Raw genomic sequence first — 21181 nt, 5'->3', positions numbered from 1 at the left:
GCTCTCCCCTACATCTGGCATTCTGACTTAACCCATTCCTAAAATCAGGAGGTTGCGCATACACATCATGGCTTGTACCCCATAATGGATTTTTCCTCCAGAAACTCGTCCAATCCCCTTTTAAAGGCGTCTAGGCTAGACGCCAGCACCACATCCTGTGGCAAGGAGTTCCACAGACCGACCATACGCTGAGTAAAGAAATATTTTCTTTTGTCTGTCCTAACCCGCCCAACACTCAATTTTAGTGGATGTCCCCTGGTTGTGGTATTATGTGAGAGTGTAAAGAGCATCTCCCTATCCACTCTGTCCATCCCCTGCATAATTTTGTATGTCTCAATCATGTCCCCCCTCAAGCGTCTCTTTTCTAGGCTGAAGAGGCCCAAACGCCGTAGCCTTTCCTCATAAGGAAGGTGCCCCAGCCCCGTAATCATCTTAGTTGCTCTCTTTTGCACCTTTTCCATTTCCACTATGTCTTTTTTGAGATGCGGCGACCAGAACTGGACACAATACTCCAGGTGTGGCCTTACCATCGATTTGTACAACGGCATTATAATATTAGCCGTTTTGTTCTCAATACCCTTCCTAATGATCCCAAGCATAGAATTGGCCTTCTTCACTGCCGCCGCACATTGGGTCGACACTTTCATCGACCTGTCCACCACCACCCCAAGATCTCTCTCCTGATCTGTCACAGACAGCTCAGAACCCATCAGCCTATATCTAAAGTTTTGATTTTTTGCCCCAATGTGCATGACTTTACACTTACTGACATTGAAGCGCATCTGCCATTTTGCTGCCCATTCTGCCAGTCTGGAGAGATCCTTCTGGAGCTCCTCACAATCACTTCTGGTCTTTACCACTCGGAAAAGTTTGGTGTCGTCTGCAAACTTAGCCACTTCACTGCTCAACCCTGTCTCCAGGTCATTTATGAAGAGGTTGAAAAGCACCGGTCCCAGGACAGATCCTTGGGGCACACCGCTTTTCACCTCTCTCCATTGTGAAAATTGCCCATTGACACCCACTCGCTGCTTCCTGGCCTCCAACCAGTTCTCAATCCACGAGAGGACCTGTCCTCTAATTCCCTGACTGTGGAGTTTTTTCAGTAGCCTTTGGTGAGGGACCGTGTCAAACGCCTTCTGAAAGTCCAGATATATAATGTCCACGGGTTCTCCCGCATCCACATGCCTGTTGACCTTTTCAAAGAATTCTATAAGGTTTGTGAGGCAAGACTTACCCTTACAGAAGCCATGCTGACTCTCCCTCAGCAAGGCCTGTTCGTCTATGTGTTTTGAGATCCTATCTTTGATGAGGCATTCCACCATCTTACCCGGTATGGATGTTAGGCTGACCGGCCTATAGTTTCCCGGGTCCCCCCTCTTTCCCTTTTTAAAAATAGGCGTGACATTTGCTATCCTCCAATCTTCTGGTACCGTGGCTGTTTTGAGGGACAAGTTGCATACCTTAGTCAAGAGATCTGCAACTTCATTCTTCAATTCCTTAATAACCCTTGGGTGTATGCCATCAGGGCCCGGTGACTTATTGATCTTTAATTTATCAATGAGGTCTGAAACATCTTCTCTTTTAACCTCTATCTGACTTAACTCCTCGGTTAGGAGGGGCCGTTCGGGCAGCGGTATCTGCCCGAGGTCTTCTGCCGTGAAGACAGATGCAAAGAACTCATTTAATTTCTCTGCCATCTCTAAGTCTCCTTTTATCTCCCCTTTCCCTCCCTCACCATCCAGAGGGCCAACCGCTTCTCTGGCGGGTTTCCTGCTTCTAACATATTTGAAGAAGCTTTTATTATTCCCCTTAATGTTGCTGGCCATGCGTTCCTCATAGTCTCGCTTGGCCTCCCCTATCACCTTCTTACATTTCTTTTGCCACAGTTTATGTTCCTTTTTATTCTCTTCATTAGGGCAAGACTTCCATTTACGGAAGGAAGCTTCCTTGCCCTTCACAGCCTCTCTAACTTGGCTGGTTAGCCATGCGGGCACTCTCCTGGATTTAGTGGAACCCTTCTTTCTTTGCGGTATACACCTCTGCTGGGCCTCTATTACTGTTGTTTTAATAAAACGCCTTGTACAGGTAGAGCATGATGTTACAGTGACAAAAAAAAATTCCATAGCAATGCATTTGTGCTGGGGGGGGGAAGCCACTGCGAGTGTGATTGCAGGAAGAAAACATTAAGCATTGTGGGGGAGGAATGGAATTAGCCAGAAACCAACACTTGCTTAGAGATTGGCCCCATCTGCAACTGCACCCCAGAATATGTCATAGAAGCAAATTTTCCTTTTCACTATAAAAGCAGCTCTGTGTGTGTGTGTGTGTTTGTGGCAGTTAACATTTAAAGGTCACTGTTAAGAGAGGTGCTCTTTAAGCAGGCATTGTGATGGAAATGCAGTCTAGCAGGGCAAGTGGGAATTGTACTTGTTATTCTAAGGTGTCCACTTTAAAAGCTATTCCTACCAACACCTCAGCCCTAAACCATATTGACTTAGAAGCAGTGGCGTCGCTAGGGGTGTGCAGGGGGGATGCGGTCTGTACCGGATGATGCGCGCGGGGGGGTGATGCGTACTGGGGGGTGATACGCTAAAATCACGGTGGTTAGGAGTAACCCCATCATATTATATACCGTTCGATGCGGAATTTTGAGCGGAAGGCAATGCAAAAAACCAGAGTGAAATATCTCCTTCTGTAAATATGGCTTCTGTAAGGGTAAGTCTTGCCTCACAAACCTTATAGAATTCTTTGAAAAGGTCAACAGGAATGTGGATGTGGGAGAACCCATGGGCATTATATATCTGGACTTTCAGAAGGCGTTTGACATGGTCCCTCACCAAAGGCTACTGAAAAAACTCCACAGTCAGGGAATTAGAGGACAGGTCCTCTCATGGATTGAGAACTGGTTGGAGGCCAGGAAGCAGAGAGTGGGTGTCAATGGGCAATTTTCACAATGGAGAGAGGTGAAAAGCGGTGTGCCCCAAGGATCTGTCCTGGGACCGGTGCTTTTCAACCTCTTCATAAATGACCAGGAGACAGGGTTGAGCAGTGAAGTGGCTAAGTTTGCAGACGACACCAAACTTTTCCGAGTGGTGAAGACTAGAAGTGATTGTGAGGAGCTCGAGAAGGATCTCTCCAGACTGGCAGAATGGGCAGCAAAATGGCAGATGCGCTTCAATGTCAGTATGTATGAAGTCATGCACATTGGGCCAAAAAATCAGAACTTTAGATATAGGCTGATGGGTTCTGAGCTGTCTGTGACAGATCAGGAGAGAGATCTTGGGGTGGTGGTGGACAGGTCGATTAAATATCGACCCAATGTGCGGCAGCAGTGAAGAAGGCCAATTCTATGCTTGGGATCATTAGGAAGGGTATTGAGAACAAAACGGCTAGTATTATAATGCCGTTGTACAAATCTATGGTAAGGCCACACCTGGAGTATTGTGTCCAGTTCTGGTCGCTGCATCTCAAAAAGGACATAGTGGAAATGGAAAAGGTGCAAAAGAGAGCGACTAAGATGATTACGGGGCTGGGGCACCTTCCTTATGAGGAAAGGCTACAGCGTTTGGGCCTCTTCAGCCTAGAAAAGAGACGCTTGAGGGGAGACATGATTGAGACATACAAAATTATGCAGGGGATGGACAGAGTGGATAGGGAGATGCTCTTTACACTCTCACATAATACCAGAACCAGGGGACATCCACTCAAATTGAGTGTTGGGCAGGTTAGGACAGACAAAAGAAAATATTTCTTTACTCAGCGTGTGGTCGGTCTGTGGAACTCCTTGCCACAGGATGTGGTGCTGGCATCTAGCCTAGATGCCTTTAAAAGGGGATTGGACAAGTTTCTGGAGGAAAAATCCATTATGGGGTACAAGCCATGATGTGTATGCGCAACCTCCTGATTTTAGAAATGGGTTATGTCAGAATGCCAGATGCAAGGGAGGGCACCAGAATGAGGTCTCTTGTTATCTGGTGTGCTCCCTGGGGCATTTGGTGGGCCGCTGTGAGATACAGGTAGCTGGACTAGATGGGCCTATGGCCTGATCCAGTGGGGCTGTTTTTATGTTCTTATGTTCCTTTCTATCCAAAGTTAGGGCCAAAAAATCTGAGAACAAAAAATGCATGGATCTCTATGGAAGTGAAAGTGCGCTGTATCGCGCGTTTACTAGCGAGTAGGAGAACTTGCCTTAGTCTGTCGGAAAGGGCAGGCTGAGAGGAATCCAAAGACACCAGAATGGTCCTGATCCAATGAATGCAGCCCCCAAAAACACCTGAGAAGGAAGTCCCTCCCTCCAAGCAGATGACTGTATTGAGCCCTATGGAAAGCGAAACTAAGCCTCATGGTCACGTATACTCATGAGTAAGCAAATGTGCCTTGGCTGGTGTGGAAGATCAGGTGAAGGAGAGTGCAAGGCTACCAGAATGTCCCTGATCCTATGCACCAGCTTCCAGTGGCCCACCAGATGCCTGAGGGAACACACATGCAACAAGAGACCTGTATCCTGTTGCCATTCTCTTGCACCTGGCATTCTGAGGTAGCCTACTTCTAAAACCGGAATGTTGCACTTAGCCATCATGGTTTGTAACTTGTGATGGACTTTTCTTGTAGAAATCTGTCCAGTCCCTTTTTAAAGTCATCTAGGTCATCACTGCATCCTCTGGCAAGGAGTTCCACAGGTTAATGATCAATTGGGTAAAGAAGTATTTTCTTTTATCTGTCCTAACTCTCCAGACACTCAATTTTAGTGGATGTCCCCTGGTTCTGGTGTTGTGTGAGCGGGAAGAACATCCCTCAATCCATCCACTGCATAATTTTGTATGTCTTAATCATGTTCCCCCACAGGCACTTCTTTTCCAGACTACAGCCCCAAACACTGTAGCCTTTCCTCATAAGGGAGGTGCCCCAGCCTAGAAATCATTTTGGTTGCTCTGCTCTGTATCTTTTCGATTTCCACTATATCCTTTATGAGATGTGTTGACCAGAACTAGACACAATAGTCCAATGGATGCCTTACCATTGATTTGTACAGTGACGCTATCATATTAACCGTTTTATTCTCAATACCCTTTTCAATTATCCCAAGTATGGAAATAGTCTTCACCACTGCCACATATTGGGTTGACACTTTCATTGAGCTGTCCACCAGCACCCCAAGATCTCTCTCCTGATCCATCACAGACAACTCTGAACCCATTAGCCCAGTGTTTCTCAAACTGTGGGTTGGGACCCACTAGGTGGGTCGTGAGCCAATTTCTGGTGGGTCCCCATTCATTTCAATATTTTATTTTTAATATATTAGACTTGTTGCTACCATGGTATGTGACTGCATTTGGCGAAATGTTAGAGACCGGTGTTTTTAACAAACTACTATGTACATTCTTTTAACAATGACAGTCAATGGGATTTACTCCTGGGTAAGTGTGGGTAGGATTGCAGCCTAGAATTGTTAAAACTTTTCCTTCTTGATGATGTCATTTCTGGTCATGACATCACTTCTGGTGGGTCCTGACCGATTCTCATTCTAAAAAGTGGGTCCCAGTGCTAGATGTGTGAGAACCACTGCATTAGCCTGTATGTGAAGTTTTTATTTCTTGCCCCAGTGCGCATTACTTTCCACCTACCTTCGATGAAATGCATCTGCCATTCTGCTGCCCATTCTCCCAGTCTGGAGAGATGCTTCTGGAACTCTTCACAGTCCCTTCTGGTCTTCACCACCCAGAAAACTTCAGTAGTCTCATCCACAAACTTGGCCACCTCCTTGCTTATCCCTGACTCCAGGTCAGGAGCTCTGAATCAGTGATTCTCAACCTTTGTCCTTTGTTTTATGTTTCTTATGTTTATGTTTCTTATGTCATACCACTTCACATGGTCCACCTATTTAATGACATCATCGATGACATCATCACCAGTTACTTCTGGATTGGGAGGCCAGATGCGATGTGACAAATACCAATAAGAGGCTCTGGGTGGGCGGGAGGACTTTTTTGAGCATGGGAAAGCATGCTTCAGAGCTCTGCCTGCTGTTTGTTGTGTCATGTTCCGGGTCTTGCAGCTGAGCAGCAGGGGCCCAGGGGTCCTGCGAGTACCACCAGACACCACCAAGTACCACTGGTGGTACCCATACCACTGGTTGAGAAACACTGCTGTATATTACATGTATACTCTGTTGGGGGCATTGGGGGCATCTAGGGAAGACACCCCCTCATAGGCATTAGAAGCTGAAACGTCATCTCTAATTGTCTGGGTCTTTCTTTTTAGAAAATAAAGCTGTTCTAAATTTTGCTTATGGACCCTGTGATCCGCTGTTTTTAATAATTGTTGTAAGTTATGCCATGTGCCTCCTCTGGGCAAGAAAGAATGTTTAAATTAAAACAGGTTCTGGGACATCAAACCTTCAGCCTCCCTGAAGCTTCCTGCAAGCAAAGGCTGCAATCCTATCCATATACCCCACTGACTATAGTGGGACTTACTTCTGACTAGACATGCATAGGATTGGGCTCTCAGAGAGCCTAATCTATGCATGCCTACTGAGAAATGTCCCATTGTAGTCAAGGGGGTTACTCCCAGGAAAGTGTGGATAGGATTGTTGACCTGACAGCCCCATCCTATGCACGTTTACTCAGAAGTAAGTCCCACTGAGTTCAATGGGGCTTACTCCCAGGTAAGTGTGGAGAGGAGTGCAGTCTGAGAGCACCATCCTATGCATGTCTACTCAGAAGTAAGTCCCACTATAGTCAACGGGGCTTACTCCCAGGAAAGTGGCGAGGACTGCAGCCTGAGAGCCCCATCCTAGGCATGCCTACTCAGAAGTAAGCCCCACTGAGTTCCATGGGGCTTACTCCAAGGTAGGCGTGGCCAGGATCACGCCCCCAGCAACTGACAGGCTCCCCCCTCAGCCAGCTAAAAGCCCGCCTTTTTCCAACGGCCACCGCCTTAGCCCCGCCCACCGACTGCGAGATGTGGGCGGGGCCGGGGCCGGGGCGGAAGTTGGTATCCGTAGCGCGAGTAGAGGCCGCGGCCGGGCGCTGAGCTGAGCGGTGAGTGGTCTCTCTCCTCCCCTCCCCGCGACTACAGTGCCGAGGCAGCTTGTGGCTGACCACGTGACCGCCCTCCCTGCTTTGAGCCTATGCGTGTGCGTGGCGACGTGCGGAGCTGCTCTCTATTGAGTCCGGCAGCCTTGGTCCAGCCGCGCCACTGCCAGGGGCTCTGCAGGGCGTCACGTGACCCAGGGACCCTTCTCTGCCTGGCCTTGCCTTGCCTGGGGGGATTTCCGGGAGGGGCCCCTGTGCTGTGCCCCTCCCTTGAAGTTTAGGGCCCTTGTTGGAGCTGGAACCCATCCTAGATCCCCCTCCCAGGCATGTCTACTCAGAAGTAAGTCCCATTATGGTTAATGGGGCTTACTCCCAGGTAAATGTGGGAAGAATGGCAGCCTTAGAGCCCAGTTCCCAGGCATGTCTACTCAGAAGTAAGTTCCATTGCAGTCAGTGGGCTTACTCCCAAGTAAGTGTGGAAAGGAAAGGATGGCAGCCTTAGATTGTAGCCTTAAACTACTCCCCCCCATCTGGGCCCTCAAGGAAACATGCAAAGGCTGCAATCCTTTTCACACTTACCTGGGAGTAAGCCCCACTGACCATAAGGGGCTTACTTCTGAGCAGACATGCATAGCTTGGGCTCCGAGTCTGCAATCTTTTCCAGAGGTGTCTGTCAGCCTCTGACATTTTTCAAAAATGTCTGTACAGGTACACACAACAGAGCAGAGAACTTGCAGCCTGTCCCTGCATTGTACGAGCACACAACGTTTTTGTGTTCAAGCTACAGGAAACACATCTTGGACAGAAATGTCTGGATTTTGGAATAGTCCAGATTTCAGATGTGAATGGGGAATTCTCCTCCCTCTGGTTGTGGTCACTACACTGTTTTTGGTGAAAGGAGGAGGAAACTGCCTCTGATGTGCAGGCTATATTTCTTCCTGAGGACAGCATATTGATACACAGAGGTGCTGTGAGATTAAGAGGTGTCCAGGCTTCTAACTCTGTCCTAGCATAGCATCTGTTCCATTAGCAATTTGCAGGGTGTGTGTGAGAAGATTGTGAACCCCTTTGGAACAAAGAGCAGTTTCTTAATTCTTTTGCTATGTGCTTTGTTTGCTGCAAAAGCAGTATATAAGTTGAGACATACAAAATTATGCATGGGAAGGATAAAGTGGATAGAGAGATGCCCTTTACATAACACCAGAACCAGGGGACATCCACTAAAATGGAGTGTTGGGAGGGTTAGTACAGACAAAAGAAAATATTTCTTTAAACAGCATTTGGTTGGTCTGTGGAACTCCTTGCCACAGGATGTGGTGATGGCATCTGGCCTAGATGCCTTGAAAAGGGGATTGGACAAATTTCTGGTGGAAAAATCTATCACGGGTTACAAGACATGATGTGTATGTGCAAACTCCTGATTTTAGAAATGGGCTATGTCAGATGCAAGGGAGGGCACCAGGATGCAGGTCTCTTGTTATCTGGTGTGCTCCCTGGGGCATTTGGTGGGCCTCTGTGAGATAAAGGAAGCTGGACTAGATGGGCCTATGGCCTGATCCAGTGGGGCTGTTCTTATGTAAATATTCTAAATAATGGTATAGGGATGGATTTGTTTTCTCCCTCCCCCTCTTTCACTTTTCTTCCTTTCTCTCTACAAAAGCCAATTTATGAATTGGGTATGTAGCCAAAGTGAGACCATCCAAAGACAAAAAGAAAAATGAAATACAAATAATTTCCCAAAGTTTTGGATTATTCACTTTTTTTTTCTTTCAAAACAAAGGGGACAAAAAACTGAAAGAGCCTGTTCAGGGCTGCACATGCGTGCCTCACCCTGGTCTGTTACCCCTATTTTATTTGTTGCCTTGGGAATGCAGGGGTTAAAGAGTGAGGAAGTCTGTCTCCCTAGAGGGGGAGCAATCTGCATTACATTTCCTGTCCTGATTCCCAAACCCTAAAAGCAAGCTAGTTGAAAAGCACATTTTCATGAGACTTCTGTTGTGCTAGCTAAACCCACTGCTCTCCCCAACTTACTGTTAAACATGCCTCCTGGCTTTCTTAACAGACAACCAGTGAATACCAACAATACGCAGTACTATATACTTTTTTTTTTAATGCCAAAAATGGTTGCAAATGCCATGGGGAATCCACCAGCAGGAGCCTGATGACTTGGATAAAGAAAAAAAGAGAAGAAACAGGGAAAGGGGGAAGGAGAGGTGAGTCAGACAAAGAAAGCAGGCAGATAAAAAGATACAAGCTACAGGAAAGATTGGAGAGTTGTCTAGACAATGAACTAGTTACCTAGGGGAAGCTAAAAAACATTGGAGAGAGAAAAATGGACAAAGGAAAGTAGGGAACACCTTCGTCTTATTAATAAAACCAAATACTATATGGGATTGTTCAGGAATTGCTGATATACAGTAACATTTATTTCCTGCCTTCGTTTGTTGTTAATGAACAGAACCGTTAACATATTGTAAAAGGATAGGTTTTCCCCACTGTTTCATTGCACATTTGTGGGTGGACTAAGGATTGTCACCCAGTATAGTGAATTTGAGGATGGTATATTGGATTAGCTCATTATGTTGAATAAGACACTGTTATGAAGATAAGTAGCATTGCTTAGGGTAGAAGTTAAACATTTTTCCAGTGATACTGTTTAAATACTTCTATATATCCAGTGTATCAACAGATTTAACCCAATGATTTAGGCTTGTATTTAAGAGCGTGAAAATAGTTTTTTTTATACTGGCAGAGATTACAGAATGGCTTCCACACCTGACATCATTCAAAATTATGAAGGCATGTTTGCTGATCGATATACCTTGGAAGATAAAGAATATCAGAAGTATGTCCAGCGCCCTCCAGATCCACCTCCTATAGTGGAAGACTGGTTGAAAAGGTCTGGTGGTAACATTCCCCTTGCCATAAATGTTTTGTTTGGGATTGGGAGTGCACTGGGGGACGACGACGACTTATAAACCAGTGCAAATAAACTCCTAACTATTAATAGGCTGATTTCTTCTTTATTAAATGTTTATTCTGTCTGCACTTATTGGTGATAGTATGCATAATTAAGAACAGAACATGCAAATATAAATCAGTTAGATGAGCATGTGGACAAAGTAACACTAGATTTATTCAAAACCAGTAACATCTTTCAAAAAATAAACACTTGGTAGCTTTGGTCAGAGGAGCTCTGGAAATTATGTGGCAGTTACACAGTACTGTACTGTTTGGTAACCTAAAGATCAAGCAGAGCAAGCATGTACAACTTTTGGCCCACCTTTCTGAGCATGGGCCACCATTTATGCGTGGTAGCCTATAAACCTCCTGGTATTCCTACTCACATAGAACAGCAAAAAAGTTCTAGAAAGACCACAATTGTTTCAGAAAGATAGCTGCTCATGGTGTGTGCACATGTGTCAAACACTCTGCTGCTGTTCATAGTGTTCAAAAACCTGTTTGATCAGAGATGATTCTGGGGAAAAGAAACATGTACGCACTCCACGGGAAGCAGTGCCTTTCTCAAACCCATTTACAACACTTGTCTGTCTCTAGCCATAGTGATGTTATCTAACATCTGATTGGCCACCATATATAGTTGGTGAGGTGTTTTCAGCTTGCTAGACCATGTACAGCCTCAATATAGAGCTTGCCTGTGTCCGATTTTCTAAGAACCATTAATTGAACACATTGGTTGCCCGCAATCACTGAAATTCTTGTTTGCATTACTGAACTCTATAGGTTATCTAGTGTTTGATAGTGTTTGATAGTGTGACTCCTGCCTCAAATAAAAAAAGTACTTTGTCCCACAGTGCATAAATGTCTTGTGGAATTTGTTGCCACAAGATGTGGTGATGGCCACTAACTTTGAGAAGCTTTAAACCATTTTAAAGAGAGGTCTATCAGAAGCTGTGGGTATCCTCCATGTTAAGAAACAAATACCACTGAATGCCATTTGCTAGAGAGAAGCTGCAGGCAAGTGCAATTATTTTCATGTCATGTTTGTGGCCTTTCCGGAGGCACCTTGTTGACCACTGTGGGAAGCAGGACAGGGAACAAGATGGACCTTTGGTGCAATCCAACAGACTGGTTCTTAAGTTCTTGTACCTAGGAGAGCTGCTCTCAATATATGTTTGAAGCATGAGACAAAAGCCTTTCTTATACTGTACTGCTTAACCCATCCTGTAAATCCAGTTTGTCAACAATTTTAGCCCAGCACCTCAGATATTTAACCTGAGAGACATTTGTCAAAGGGTTTGTTTTTGTTCCTTCAGAGAACCTAGAGTGCTGTCTGTAGTTGAGATCCTTCAGAATTATGAAAGGATGTTTGCACATCGATTTACTTCAGAAGATGCAGAATATCAGAAATATGTTCAACGCCCTGCAGATCCACCTCCCCTAATAGAAGACTGGAGAAGCAGATCAGGCGGTAATCAGCGGTACAGAGATCGGTACTGGCTTTATTTATACATTTTACCTACCCAATGTCAATGCTTCATTCTCGACAGCAGCTGGTTTTACTGTAGAACCATTTGGAGGAGGGGATAGTGAGTGGAGGGCCCAGAGACCAGGAGTTCACCTCATTCTTCCTGCAGAGGGAACCGCTGGCTAGGCCTTTGGGCACAGGTCCCACTTGCTATGGTATCTTGTTGTCTCTGGACTGTCAGTTGTGAACCAAATGATATTCTGTAGAAGAACTGATCTGGCCCTTGGGCACTGGTTGTTGTTTCATCTAGTGAGTTTTCATAATAATTTTCTCTCCAAGCCAGTAGGTACATAAAAACAAGTCCTAGGCTTCCGCTGAAATGCCACTGCCAGTGGTTTTGTATTTGCGTCAGGCTGAGGCAAACAAACTGAACCTCTTGAAAGAATTGCCCTTGGGGCACATTGCTTGCTTGGTTATTAAGTGATTTTTCTTGCAGTGGGAAAAGAGATCCAGGCATTGCCTAATAAGCCAAATCGCCCATCTTATGTTGAATAATTATTAACAGAAAAATGACTCTGCCAAGCAGTGGGCTAAACCTTTTTTCCTTCTTGTCCAAAAAAGATTTCATTTGCATTCTTAGATAACATTTGACGTACTGTGCCTAGCTTGACTCCTGTTTCTTTTGATTCCTTGTGACTGGCGAATATACATCATCTGCTACTAAGCACCCGGGATTTTGTACCTACCGAAAATATTCTGAGTCACACTTTTTTCCCCTCCAGGCTGTACATGCTGCCCTTCCTTAGTTTTAACTTAATCTTGGCTGCTGGCACTCGGGAGGCAGAAAAGAACATTGTGCATTAGATTGCTTTTGGTATCACTTGTACCGGATTTTACAGTATTTAGGCGATGTCAGTGAGCTGGCTTGTAGGTGAGTTGAGCATGAGCTTCTGTATACTATGCAGAGATCAGTAGGTTTGAATATGTGAAGTTGGCTTACCCTGAGTAAGGTAGTTGAACCATCGAGCTGGAGATGGGGACTGAGCCCTGGCCCTTCCGCATGCAGAGCACATGCTGTACTATCACTGAGCTGAATTAAATTCTCAGCCCCCCAAGCCTGAGCTCTTGAAAATATGAATAGAAAGTCATCCTTGCAAAATCTTTTGAGTTGGGGGTGGGGGAGGAAGCCCATTTGGCTAGTTAATTCCTTCCTTTCTTGACTGTTTCTAAAGGAGTTGATTTAAATTAATAAATTACTGTTCTAATATTTGCTTTCGTTTAAAGAGATAGCTTTTAGGTTAAGTATGAATGAAACCAAGTGCCAAATAAGGTGAAAAGATTATTTGTGAGGCAACAAGTTAATTGTTTTATGGCTGTGATCCAGAGGTCCCCAGACCGCAATATTTATTGCATCTTTCTTCTTGCCAAACACCCAGGCTTTTGTTTTCAGCTCCCCTGGGTTTTAAAAAAAGCAGTTTGTCAGGACGAACTGCTGAAAGGGAAACCTTCATATCATGAACTTTTGTTCTTCAAGGGCCAGTTCCTTCCTCCTGCTTGGTAGGCCAAGCAATTTCTAGCTCCACCAGGGAGGGAGGTTTCCCAGCCTGGAGGCAGACAAGTAGTAGCCCCTCAACACCCCCTCTTGATGTTTAGCTAGTAAGACAAATGGTTGAACTGGAAAAAAGCAGAATTGTATTCAGGGGGGATAACAGGGCAAGACTTGCCACTTGCTTCTTTGTAGTCATTTGCAGTGCCTGATGTCTGAAGAAACATAGTGCTCATATTGTGTAGCATGGTGGCTAAGAGCATTAGCCAGGAAGTTGCTAGCTCAAATATTACACTGGCCACACCCTGACTACTACTTTCTTTTGGCCTCTGCCTCTGGAATATGGAGATCACACTGACCTATCCAAAGGCAGGTCTTCACTGTCCTGTGATCCACCAGGTGAAACACAGTCATGGATAGGAACATGTCAGGGGTTCTTCAGAGATTGTTTTTGCTTCCTTCTTGGAACTGCAAAAATGGAGGGTTTACCTAGCATTTGAAAGGCCACAATCTTGGGCTTCATGGGTAGGGTGGTCACATTTGAGTGAATGGGTCACACGTTGTAAGGGTTGCTGAGATAAAGTGTGAGACACACTTTGAACATGTCTTAAAACAAAGTATGAGTGTATTGTTAAACACATGTAATTTTTTCATCTGGCAGATTCAGAGATAGTGGAAGACAATTCAGAGGCGACAGATATGACCGACAAGGAGGCTATAGATCTGGCCAGTGGCAAGAAAGAGGCTGGGGCAACAGCTATCAGCAACACAGACAAGGCCAGTCTTCCTATTCCCAACATGGACGGTTACCTCAGTATGGTTACAGTTCTTATTCTCAGGGGTCCCACTATGGCCGTTACTAGTACGGCGCCTTGTGGTTGAATGTTGAGTATACTAAACAATCGTCTTCATTCTATCAGAGGTGAACCTTTGGTTTTTTCAGTTTTGGAGTTTGTATGTAATATAGGAAAAAATAGGATTTATGTATGTGAGTTTAACAAAGCTCATTGATGCATTTTTGCAGCAGGCATTTAACAAAGGAAGCAGGCATTGTGAAACTGAAGTATAAATGACAAACGGTGAACTTGCTACCTCATGTTGCTGACTGCTTCCTACTCCTTGCCCACTCCAGAGTATGACCTGTAGAAATACTTAATGGTTGGGGAACAATACACTTGTTTTGTATCAGATGAGTTTAGCACTGACCATCAGTCCTAAACTCTGAACTGTTCCTTCTTAATTTGCACCATTTTGTTGCTAATGAGCAGGATCATTATTCAATCTCATTATGCTAAGAGACATGTGCAGGTTGTATTTACATTAGGATATTTTCTTTGACTTCTACTAATAAACAGCTTTAGGATTTTTTCCCCAGTCTGATTATTCCAAAATGTGCTTTAAAAAAATTCCTTGTGGCACTGTGGTCATTTTCTGTTTACCTCACTTAGTTAATTGATGAGCTACAAATGTAAAATTGTCATATTTGTTGTAGATGAGGACTTTTTAAAAAGCCAAAAACTGAATATAAGATGTATTGTGATTAAATGGTGTCTTGTAAAATTTAGTCTGTTTGCTATTTTCATTCTCAGTATCTTTGCTAAATTAACTCCTGTGTTGTGATACAGCGTGGAATAAAATCAAGTGGTTTAATACAGTAGTGCAGTGCTATTCAAACTGGGGCGTCGCGACGTCCCAGCTTGAGGGCCCTGGTCTCTGCCCCCTTAAGGGGGCCTCAGCCTAGAAGCGGGGGGGAAGGCAGCGGAACGATCGCCAGGATCGTGCCGCTCAGGGTGCTGCAAGGGCTTGGGTGCACTTATCCAAGCCTCCTGCAGCCCCCCTGGGGTGCAGGGAGCCCTGCTAGAAGTCGCGCCGGGCTCCCCGCACCCTGGGGGGGCTGCAGGAAGCTTGGGTAAGTGCACCCAAGCCCCTGCAGCCCCCTGATCGGCGCGATCGTAGGGATCGCGCCGCTGCCTTCCCCCTGCCCTTGCTGCCTTCTCCCCCCGCCCTTGCAAGGACTTACTGGCTCTCAAACTCTCCCAGAGAGTTTGAGAACCACTGCAATAGTGGTACAAGTCTTTCTCTCTTCCCCTACTCCTGCAATTGCATGTGTAGAGGTTTTCCACAGGCTTTAACTGAAGGCTGTGTTCCCTTGCCCCTCCCAGCCCTTAGCTAGGCATTCAGCTGCTATGTTGGGGACAATGCAATGGCCCAGACTGCTGCTACCGGCTTGAGACCCTCCTACGTTTTGCATACAGTTATCCATTGGCCTCTTAGGCCAATGTGCAGGCTACTCTCACAAAGAAATCAAAAAAGATGTTGATGTTGAATAATTGGGAAAGCCTTGCATTATTGAAGGCAGCAGGTGGCACACGGGGGTGGGTGGGCTCAGTATGAGTCTCTAGGGAAGAAGAGATCATGCACTAGGTTCATTTTAGCTTTTCCTGTTTGTTGGAACAGGAAAAGGCTCTGGATTGACACTCGATGCTTTGCATCAATGTAACAGCATGTCAAGTTATCTCAAGGTAAATTCAGTAGAGGAGATCTTTGGCTCAGCATGCTGTAGCTGAGCTTAAGACCCTAATGCCAGTCATAAGTGACTATACTGGCTAGCTGACTTATTCATCAGACTTTTGAGTAAATGTTTGTTCTATCTAAAATAGAGCATACTGTTCCAAAATAGGCTTTTGGGTTTTGATTTTTCAAACTATTATATGTATAGTGACACTAGAACTGAATTAGTTTAATCTCTTATTTTGTTTCTGTTTAAGTGGGGGGTAGGTTCAGGACACTGAATCCAGCTTCTGTCCATTCTGGTTGTTCAATTATGGTGGCTATTTTAATCAGTGCCTTTTCAAAAAATAATTTGTGGTTGTCTCGGCAACCTCCCTTTGCTTCCTGGTAGTGTACTTTCACAATCCAAGGCATTTGCACGCAAAAAAAGAGTATGTACAGTACAACAGAGAATGCTTAACTTGTTACTGCTTCCATTGTTTTGTGGTCAGGGCTCTTTTATTCACTGAAGAGAAACAAATGAAATTATTAAGCACCCTAAGATGCTTTTATTATAATGGGTAAGGTCGATGGAACTTCCTTTCCTTTCCCAGGGTCACAGTACTGTTTCAGTACACAAGAAGTAATGTGCAGGTTTACAACTGAAACTATGGTTTAGGGCAGCAGTTTTCAAACTCTCGGGGAGAGTTTGAGCTGCTCTAAGTTTTTGCGGGGGGGGGGGGGGAGGCAGCGGGGGGGGACTGCAGGGGCTTGGGTCCACTTACCTGAGCCTCCTGCAGCCTCCCAGGGGTGCAGGGAGCCCTGTGCAACCTTCTGCAGGGCTCCCCACAGCTTCAGAAGTGAAAGTGCAGTGATTGCGCTCCACTTCCGCTTTAGCTTTCCACTTCCAAAAAGCTGTATTGTCTCAGGGCAGAACCTAACCTCTCTTACTTCATCAAGTGCAACCTACATTTAGATCAGGGGTCTCCAAACCTTTTGGCCAGAGAGCCGCATCAAATGTCTGGCACAGTTTTGGGGGTCGGGAAAAAATTTAAATATAGCATTTATATAAATAAATTAGAGATGGAACTTAGATGTGTGAATAAATGAATGAATTGGCTCATTCATTCAACCTCTCTGGCCCTTAGAACACCCTCCAGATGCAACCAGAGCATAGTTCCTGTCATGTTCGGTATAGTGGGCTGGGGGCTTTCAGGGAAAAAGAGGCTGGCTGCGGGCTGGATAGAGGCTTGCTGCGGGCCGCATCTGGCCTCCGGGCCAGGGTTTGGAGACCCCTGATTTAGATGATCCTTTATTAATACTATCATAAATTTGAACTAGGCCTTAGAGCTGGGCCAAAGTTTCTGTGAAATTTAAAAATAAATAGTACAGTATAGTGAAGTCCACTCAGATGAATTAATCTGATTGACAAAGACATAGACAGTTTATTTAACTTGAGCCTGGAGTGCTGCTTATTACCTGATGTTACATGGAGGCTGAAACCAGTTTTACAGTTTATCTGATAAGCTCATTTGTGTGGGATGGTAAAGAGCCTTTTTATGCCATTTTCTCAAACTCTTCCAGGGTACAAAAACAACCCTGCTGGTCATGGTATAAATACCATGATGCATTTCTGTGCAACCATGTTACTGTAGGAGGAAGGGGGAAAAAATCCTTGATCAGTTGTACCTCCGTATAAACAAAGTACAGAATGAAAATCCTTAAAATGTGGAATGTGTAAGCTACAAATCAAGGTATTGTTTTTTAGCTCAGCTTTTAGTTGAAAGAGATGCAAAAACTGATTTTTGTGTTAAAAAATTCATCCTTTTCTTCCCCCACTTATCAATAGGCTGGGCCTCTGTCCTTAATTATGAGGCTCTGCTTTAAACACACACACACTTTAAATGGCACTCATTAGACGTTCATATTTTAAATGGCACTCATCTTTGAGTAAAAACACACTCCTTGTAAGTGTAAATTCAACAATCCTAGCACCCAGAATTTTTTTATCACATATATTGGCAAATTTGTGCAATCTTATCCTACCTACCAGGGTCATGAACTGCAAGTCTATATGAATATTTCTCATGAGATGATAAACATATTCTGTTCTCCTCTACCCTCTTCCCCCAGGCATAGCCTATTTGTGAACAACAAGATATAAACACACTTTTTGAAGGTCATCTATTTATACTTGTCAGGTTAACAGCATGTTGAACATGTTGAGATCTGTCAAAAGATGTCTTAGTGCTTCTTCTGCAGATTTTTATTGTTGGTTATTTGAGATTTTTGTTAGAGGAAGTTTTGTTCTTTTAATAAAGATCTTCCAGAAGTTACCAATTTAAGTATACTGTACACACAAAGTCCTCTATGGTGTGTGTATTTGAACAGTGAAATAAAGATGATTTAGCAAATGGGTCTCCTTTCGTTCCCCCAAGGTACTCTTTAGAAGAGCACCGCAGGATTATCCCATTTTATGCTTTTCAGTAGCCTTGCAAGTAAAGAAATATCAAGCCTAGTAAATTTTGAGTCTGATTGGAAATTTGAACACAAGTCTCTCCAATCCAAATCCAACTCTCTAACCACTACACTAAACCAGCTTTTAGTGGGAAGATTTGGACAGCTCAGGACATGGTCTGAAAGCTCCCCATGCAGCAATTCCACGGAAGCTGTTCCTGGTTTGCAAAGTGCCTGGACAGAAGATTGCCAGTGTACGGTACCATGAGTTCTATACAGGATATGAAAAAATGATGTGCGTGTGTGTTTTAAGAGGCAAAAGAGGCAGTAGGGATCTGTGTGGAAGATCAGAACCTGTGTCCTCATCTAGAAACTGTGGGGAGGGAGGAGAGATGAGAAAAGAGTTGGGGAGTGGAGCAGTGGAATTTGAGAAATTTATATTCCACCTTTCCTATGCCAAAGCGAATGCTCAAGGCAACCTACAACACTTCATAATAAAGTACAAAGTATCAACATAAGTCAAACATAAAAACAAAAAGCAAGAAACAACATATATTGTGGAGCCGTTGGGGGAACAAATAAGTCCAGGGAGGCAGTCAAATCACAGCAATACTTGAGAGGCACAGAGGGCCAAGATCTACTCAGCAACTACATGCCAAACAAAACAGGTATGTTGTGAGCCCTTGCCAAAAAGCCATGAGGAAGGGAGGAGTTCTCAATTCCCCAGGGAGTTCCATAATTGTGGTGCCACTACAGAGAAGGCTTGCCCTTGAGCTGCCACCCCTCTTACTTGGGGCAGAGGCGGCACTTGTAGAAGAGCCTCCTCAGATGACCTAAGAGGGTGAGCTGGAACGTATGGAAGGAATGCTTGCAGTCACAGGTATGCAGGTACTCTGATGAGCTTATCCCCAAGCCCAGGAAGTGGCACAAACAATAAGGCAGGTGAAGTAAAAATGATGGCAAAATAAAACCACATTCCACAGCCTAAAGGATCGATGAGCTAGAAGCAAAAGAACTGGCAGCGTGTTTTTCCCCTTGGCACAAAACCCAGCCCAGATTGCATGTTTGTCATGAATGTTCCTGGGGAAGATCACAGGCTTCTCATAACCTCTCATCATGATCTTGGAGTTTTCCTCTTTGCGGCAATAGTGGTATAACCACCACTGATAACAATGAGCCTTTGCTTTTATATAGGGCCTTTTTTACCCCTCTCAAATGTCTCACATCTCAGTGTTATTTATAACAGCCGTGTGAAGCAGGTTTACAGCATTTCCACATTGCAGGGAGGAGGCAGTGACCCTCTTGTCAGAAAAGGCTTGCTCATTTACGGTCTAGCTTTACCAACACAGCATTGGATTCCCTCCTTATGCACGAGCACAAACAATTATAGATAAAGGGACCAAAAACCCAATCCTAAACATCCTCTGCACTGGTGCTGAGCTCCAGTGCCACTACTGGGTGTCACAAACATGCCATAAGGCACATCTTCGACACCTGGGGGGAGGGGCTACAGGTGCTGGGCCAGCACCACTCAGTGCTAAGCCTCAGTGCCACGTGGAGGGCCAGCTGGCACTCCAGCAGCGCTGGCCAGCAATGTAGTTTCAGGGCAGGGGGAGGAACTGGAATGGGAGGGGTTGGGAACCCCAGGCAGAGTTCTGCTCCACTATCCTCTGTGTCAGGGTTTTCAGCCTGACATGGAGGGTCTCAACTCTACACCAGCAAAATAGCCATCCAGACTTGAGAAGCCCCATTGTGGGGTCTGGGGCTTTCCCTGGGGGAAGAGGTTGAAAATCACACCACCGTCCCAGCCTGATTGATTGCTCTCGCCGTGGTATTTTTTAAAAGAAAGAGAGTTAAGCGTCGTAAGCCATTTCTGCCCAACGTTGCATATACGCAACAGGGATCAAATGTGTATGCCTGTGAGCTGGGCAGAAATGGTTTAATGCAGTAAGTGTCCCATGTAATTTGGCCTTGATTGGTTCACACACTCCTTAGAGACATACACAAACTCAGGTTGACCACATTCTTTCCATTAAACTACTGTTCAACAGTTGAAAGAAAGGCACCTTTCCCAGTTAGTCCCATCAGGTGCAACTATTAAGCTCCATAGCTTTTGGCCAGTACTTTTTGCAAAAACTGCTAGGATCATCTCTCATAGCAGTCAATAAAATCATGCTTTCCTGATGCAACTCCAGTTTAATCAGTAAACTTGGAATGCCACAGACAACAGGCTTGGTGTGTTTGACATAAACCTCTAATATCCTGTAAGCTTTTCAGCAAACAAGACCAGACATTTTTGGAGTTCGGTCAAGGATGTCCTGCGCACACCTTATAATCTTAGCCACTATCCTGGGTTCCTCTCATATGTACCCTCACTTGAGTTCTGTCTTTCCACTTAGCTCATCCATAGCACTGCCTCATGGGGCCATATCAACATGTGTGTTGGTTTCGTTGCTGGGCAGTAGACTATGTGTGAGAGAAAAAGGAACACTGGGAATTACCTTACTAACACTCCTTCACCCCAAAGGAATATCTCTTGTAAACACCCTGATGTAACATAAACCTCTGGAGAAATTCTGTAGCTTGTTAATGCTAGAGATGAGAAACTTGGGGGCCATTTCAAGTCACAAACTGCCTATACAAAAAGTGCTTCCATGTAGGAACTTTCATGAACGATTGTGGCAAATGATTGTGGTAGCCAACAGGAGCAGGTGTTCCACAAGGCCAGGGTAGGCAGAAGGCAGATCTAGATCTACTGGTAGATCTTTTGGTAGTTTGCAGTAGATCAGAAGAGGGTTCTGACTCTTAACTATTTAACAATAGTAACAACAAAATGGCTTTAAAAAAAAATTAGAATCCTTGATCAGTAGCAGATCAGATCTAGATTTTCACTTGAGGGTGCAATGCACGATTCATGAGATGTGGTAGTGAGTTGGCTCTGTCCCAGGCCACCATTTTGCACATGGCTCCAGGTCAAAATCAAAGTACTGTAGATCAGATTTTTCTCAGACTGTGAGCTGGGACCTACTAGGTGGGTCATGAGCCTATTTCAAGTGGGTCGCCATTCATTTCAATATTTTATTTTTAATATATTAGATGATGCTACCATGGGATGTGACTGCATTTGGGGAAATATTACAAACCAGTACTTTTAACAAGCCACTATGCATATTCTTTTACCAATAAGAGTAAATGGGACTTACTTCTGGGTAAGTGTGGGCAGGA

The 21181-nt window shown here is 44.7% G+C and overlaps 1 protein-coding gene across 4 annotated transcripts in view; it reads left to right on the top strand.

The window, feature by feature from the left end:
• RAMAC (RNA guanine-7 methyltransferase activating subunit) overlaps positions 1 to 14737 on the top strand; it is a 34131-nt gene extending 19394 nt beyond the window's left edge. The window contains exons 1-4 of one of the 4 annotated variants that reach the window (XM_066636563.1): positions 6968 to 7040; positions 9787 to 9933; positions 11312 to 11488; positions 13671 to 14735. In XM_066636563.1, coding sequence (XP_066492660.1) covers positions 9797 to 9933; positions 11312 to 11488; positions 13671 to 13872 — 516 coding nt within the window. In that variant the 5' untranslated portion in view covers positions 6968 to 7040; positions 9787 to 9796 and the 3' untranslated portion in view covers positions 13873 to 14735. Of the gene's footprint in view, positions 1 to 6967; positions 7041 to 7322; positions 7375 to 9163; positions 9248 to 9786; positions 9934 to 11311; positions 11489 to 13670 lie in introns of those variants that run through there. The other 3 variants (XM_066636562.1, XM_066636561.1, XM_066636564.1) reach the window with 3 other exon arrangements.
• The last annotated feature ends 6444 nt before the right edge of the window (positions 14738 to 21181 follow it).

Source organism: Tiliqua scincoides, chromosome 8 (genome assembly GCF_035046505.1).
Source record: "Tiliqua scincoides isolate rTilSci1 chromosome 8, rTilSci1.hap2, whole genome shotgun sequence".
In the NCBI taxonomy this organism is placed as follows: Eukaryota; Metazoa; Chordata; class Lepidosauria; order Squamata; family Scincidae; genus Tiliqua; species Tiliqua scincoides.
Note: the sequence above shows the minus strand (reverse complement) of the source record. Positions and strands in the feature narration are given on the sequence as shown.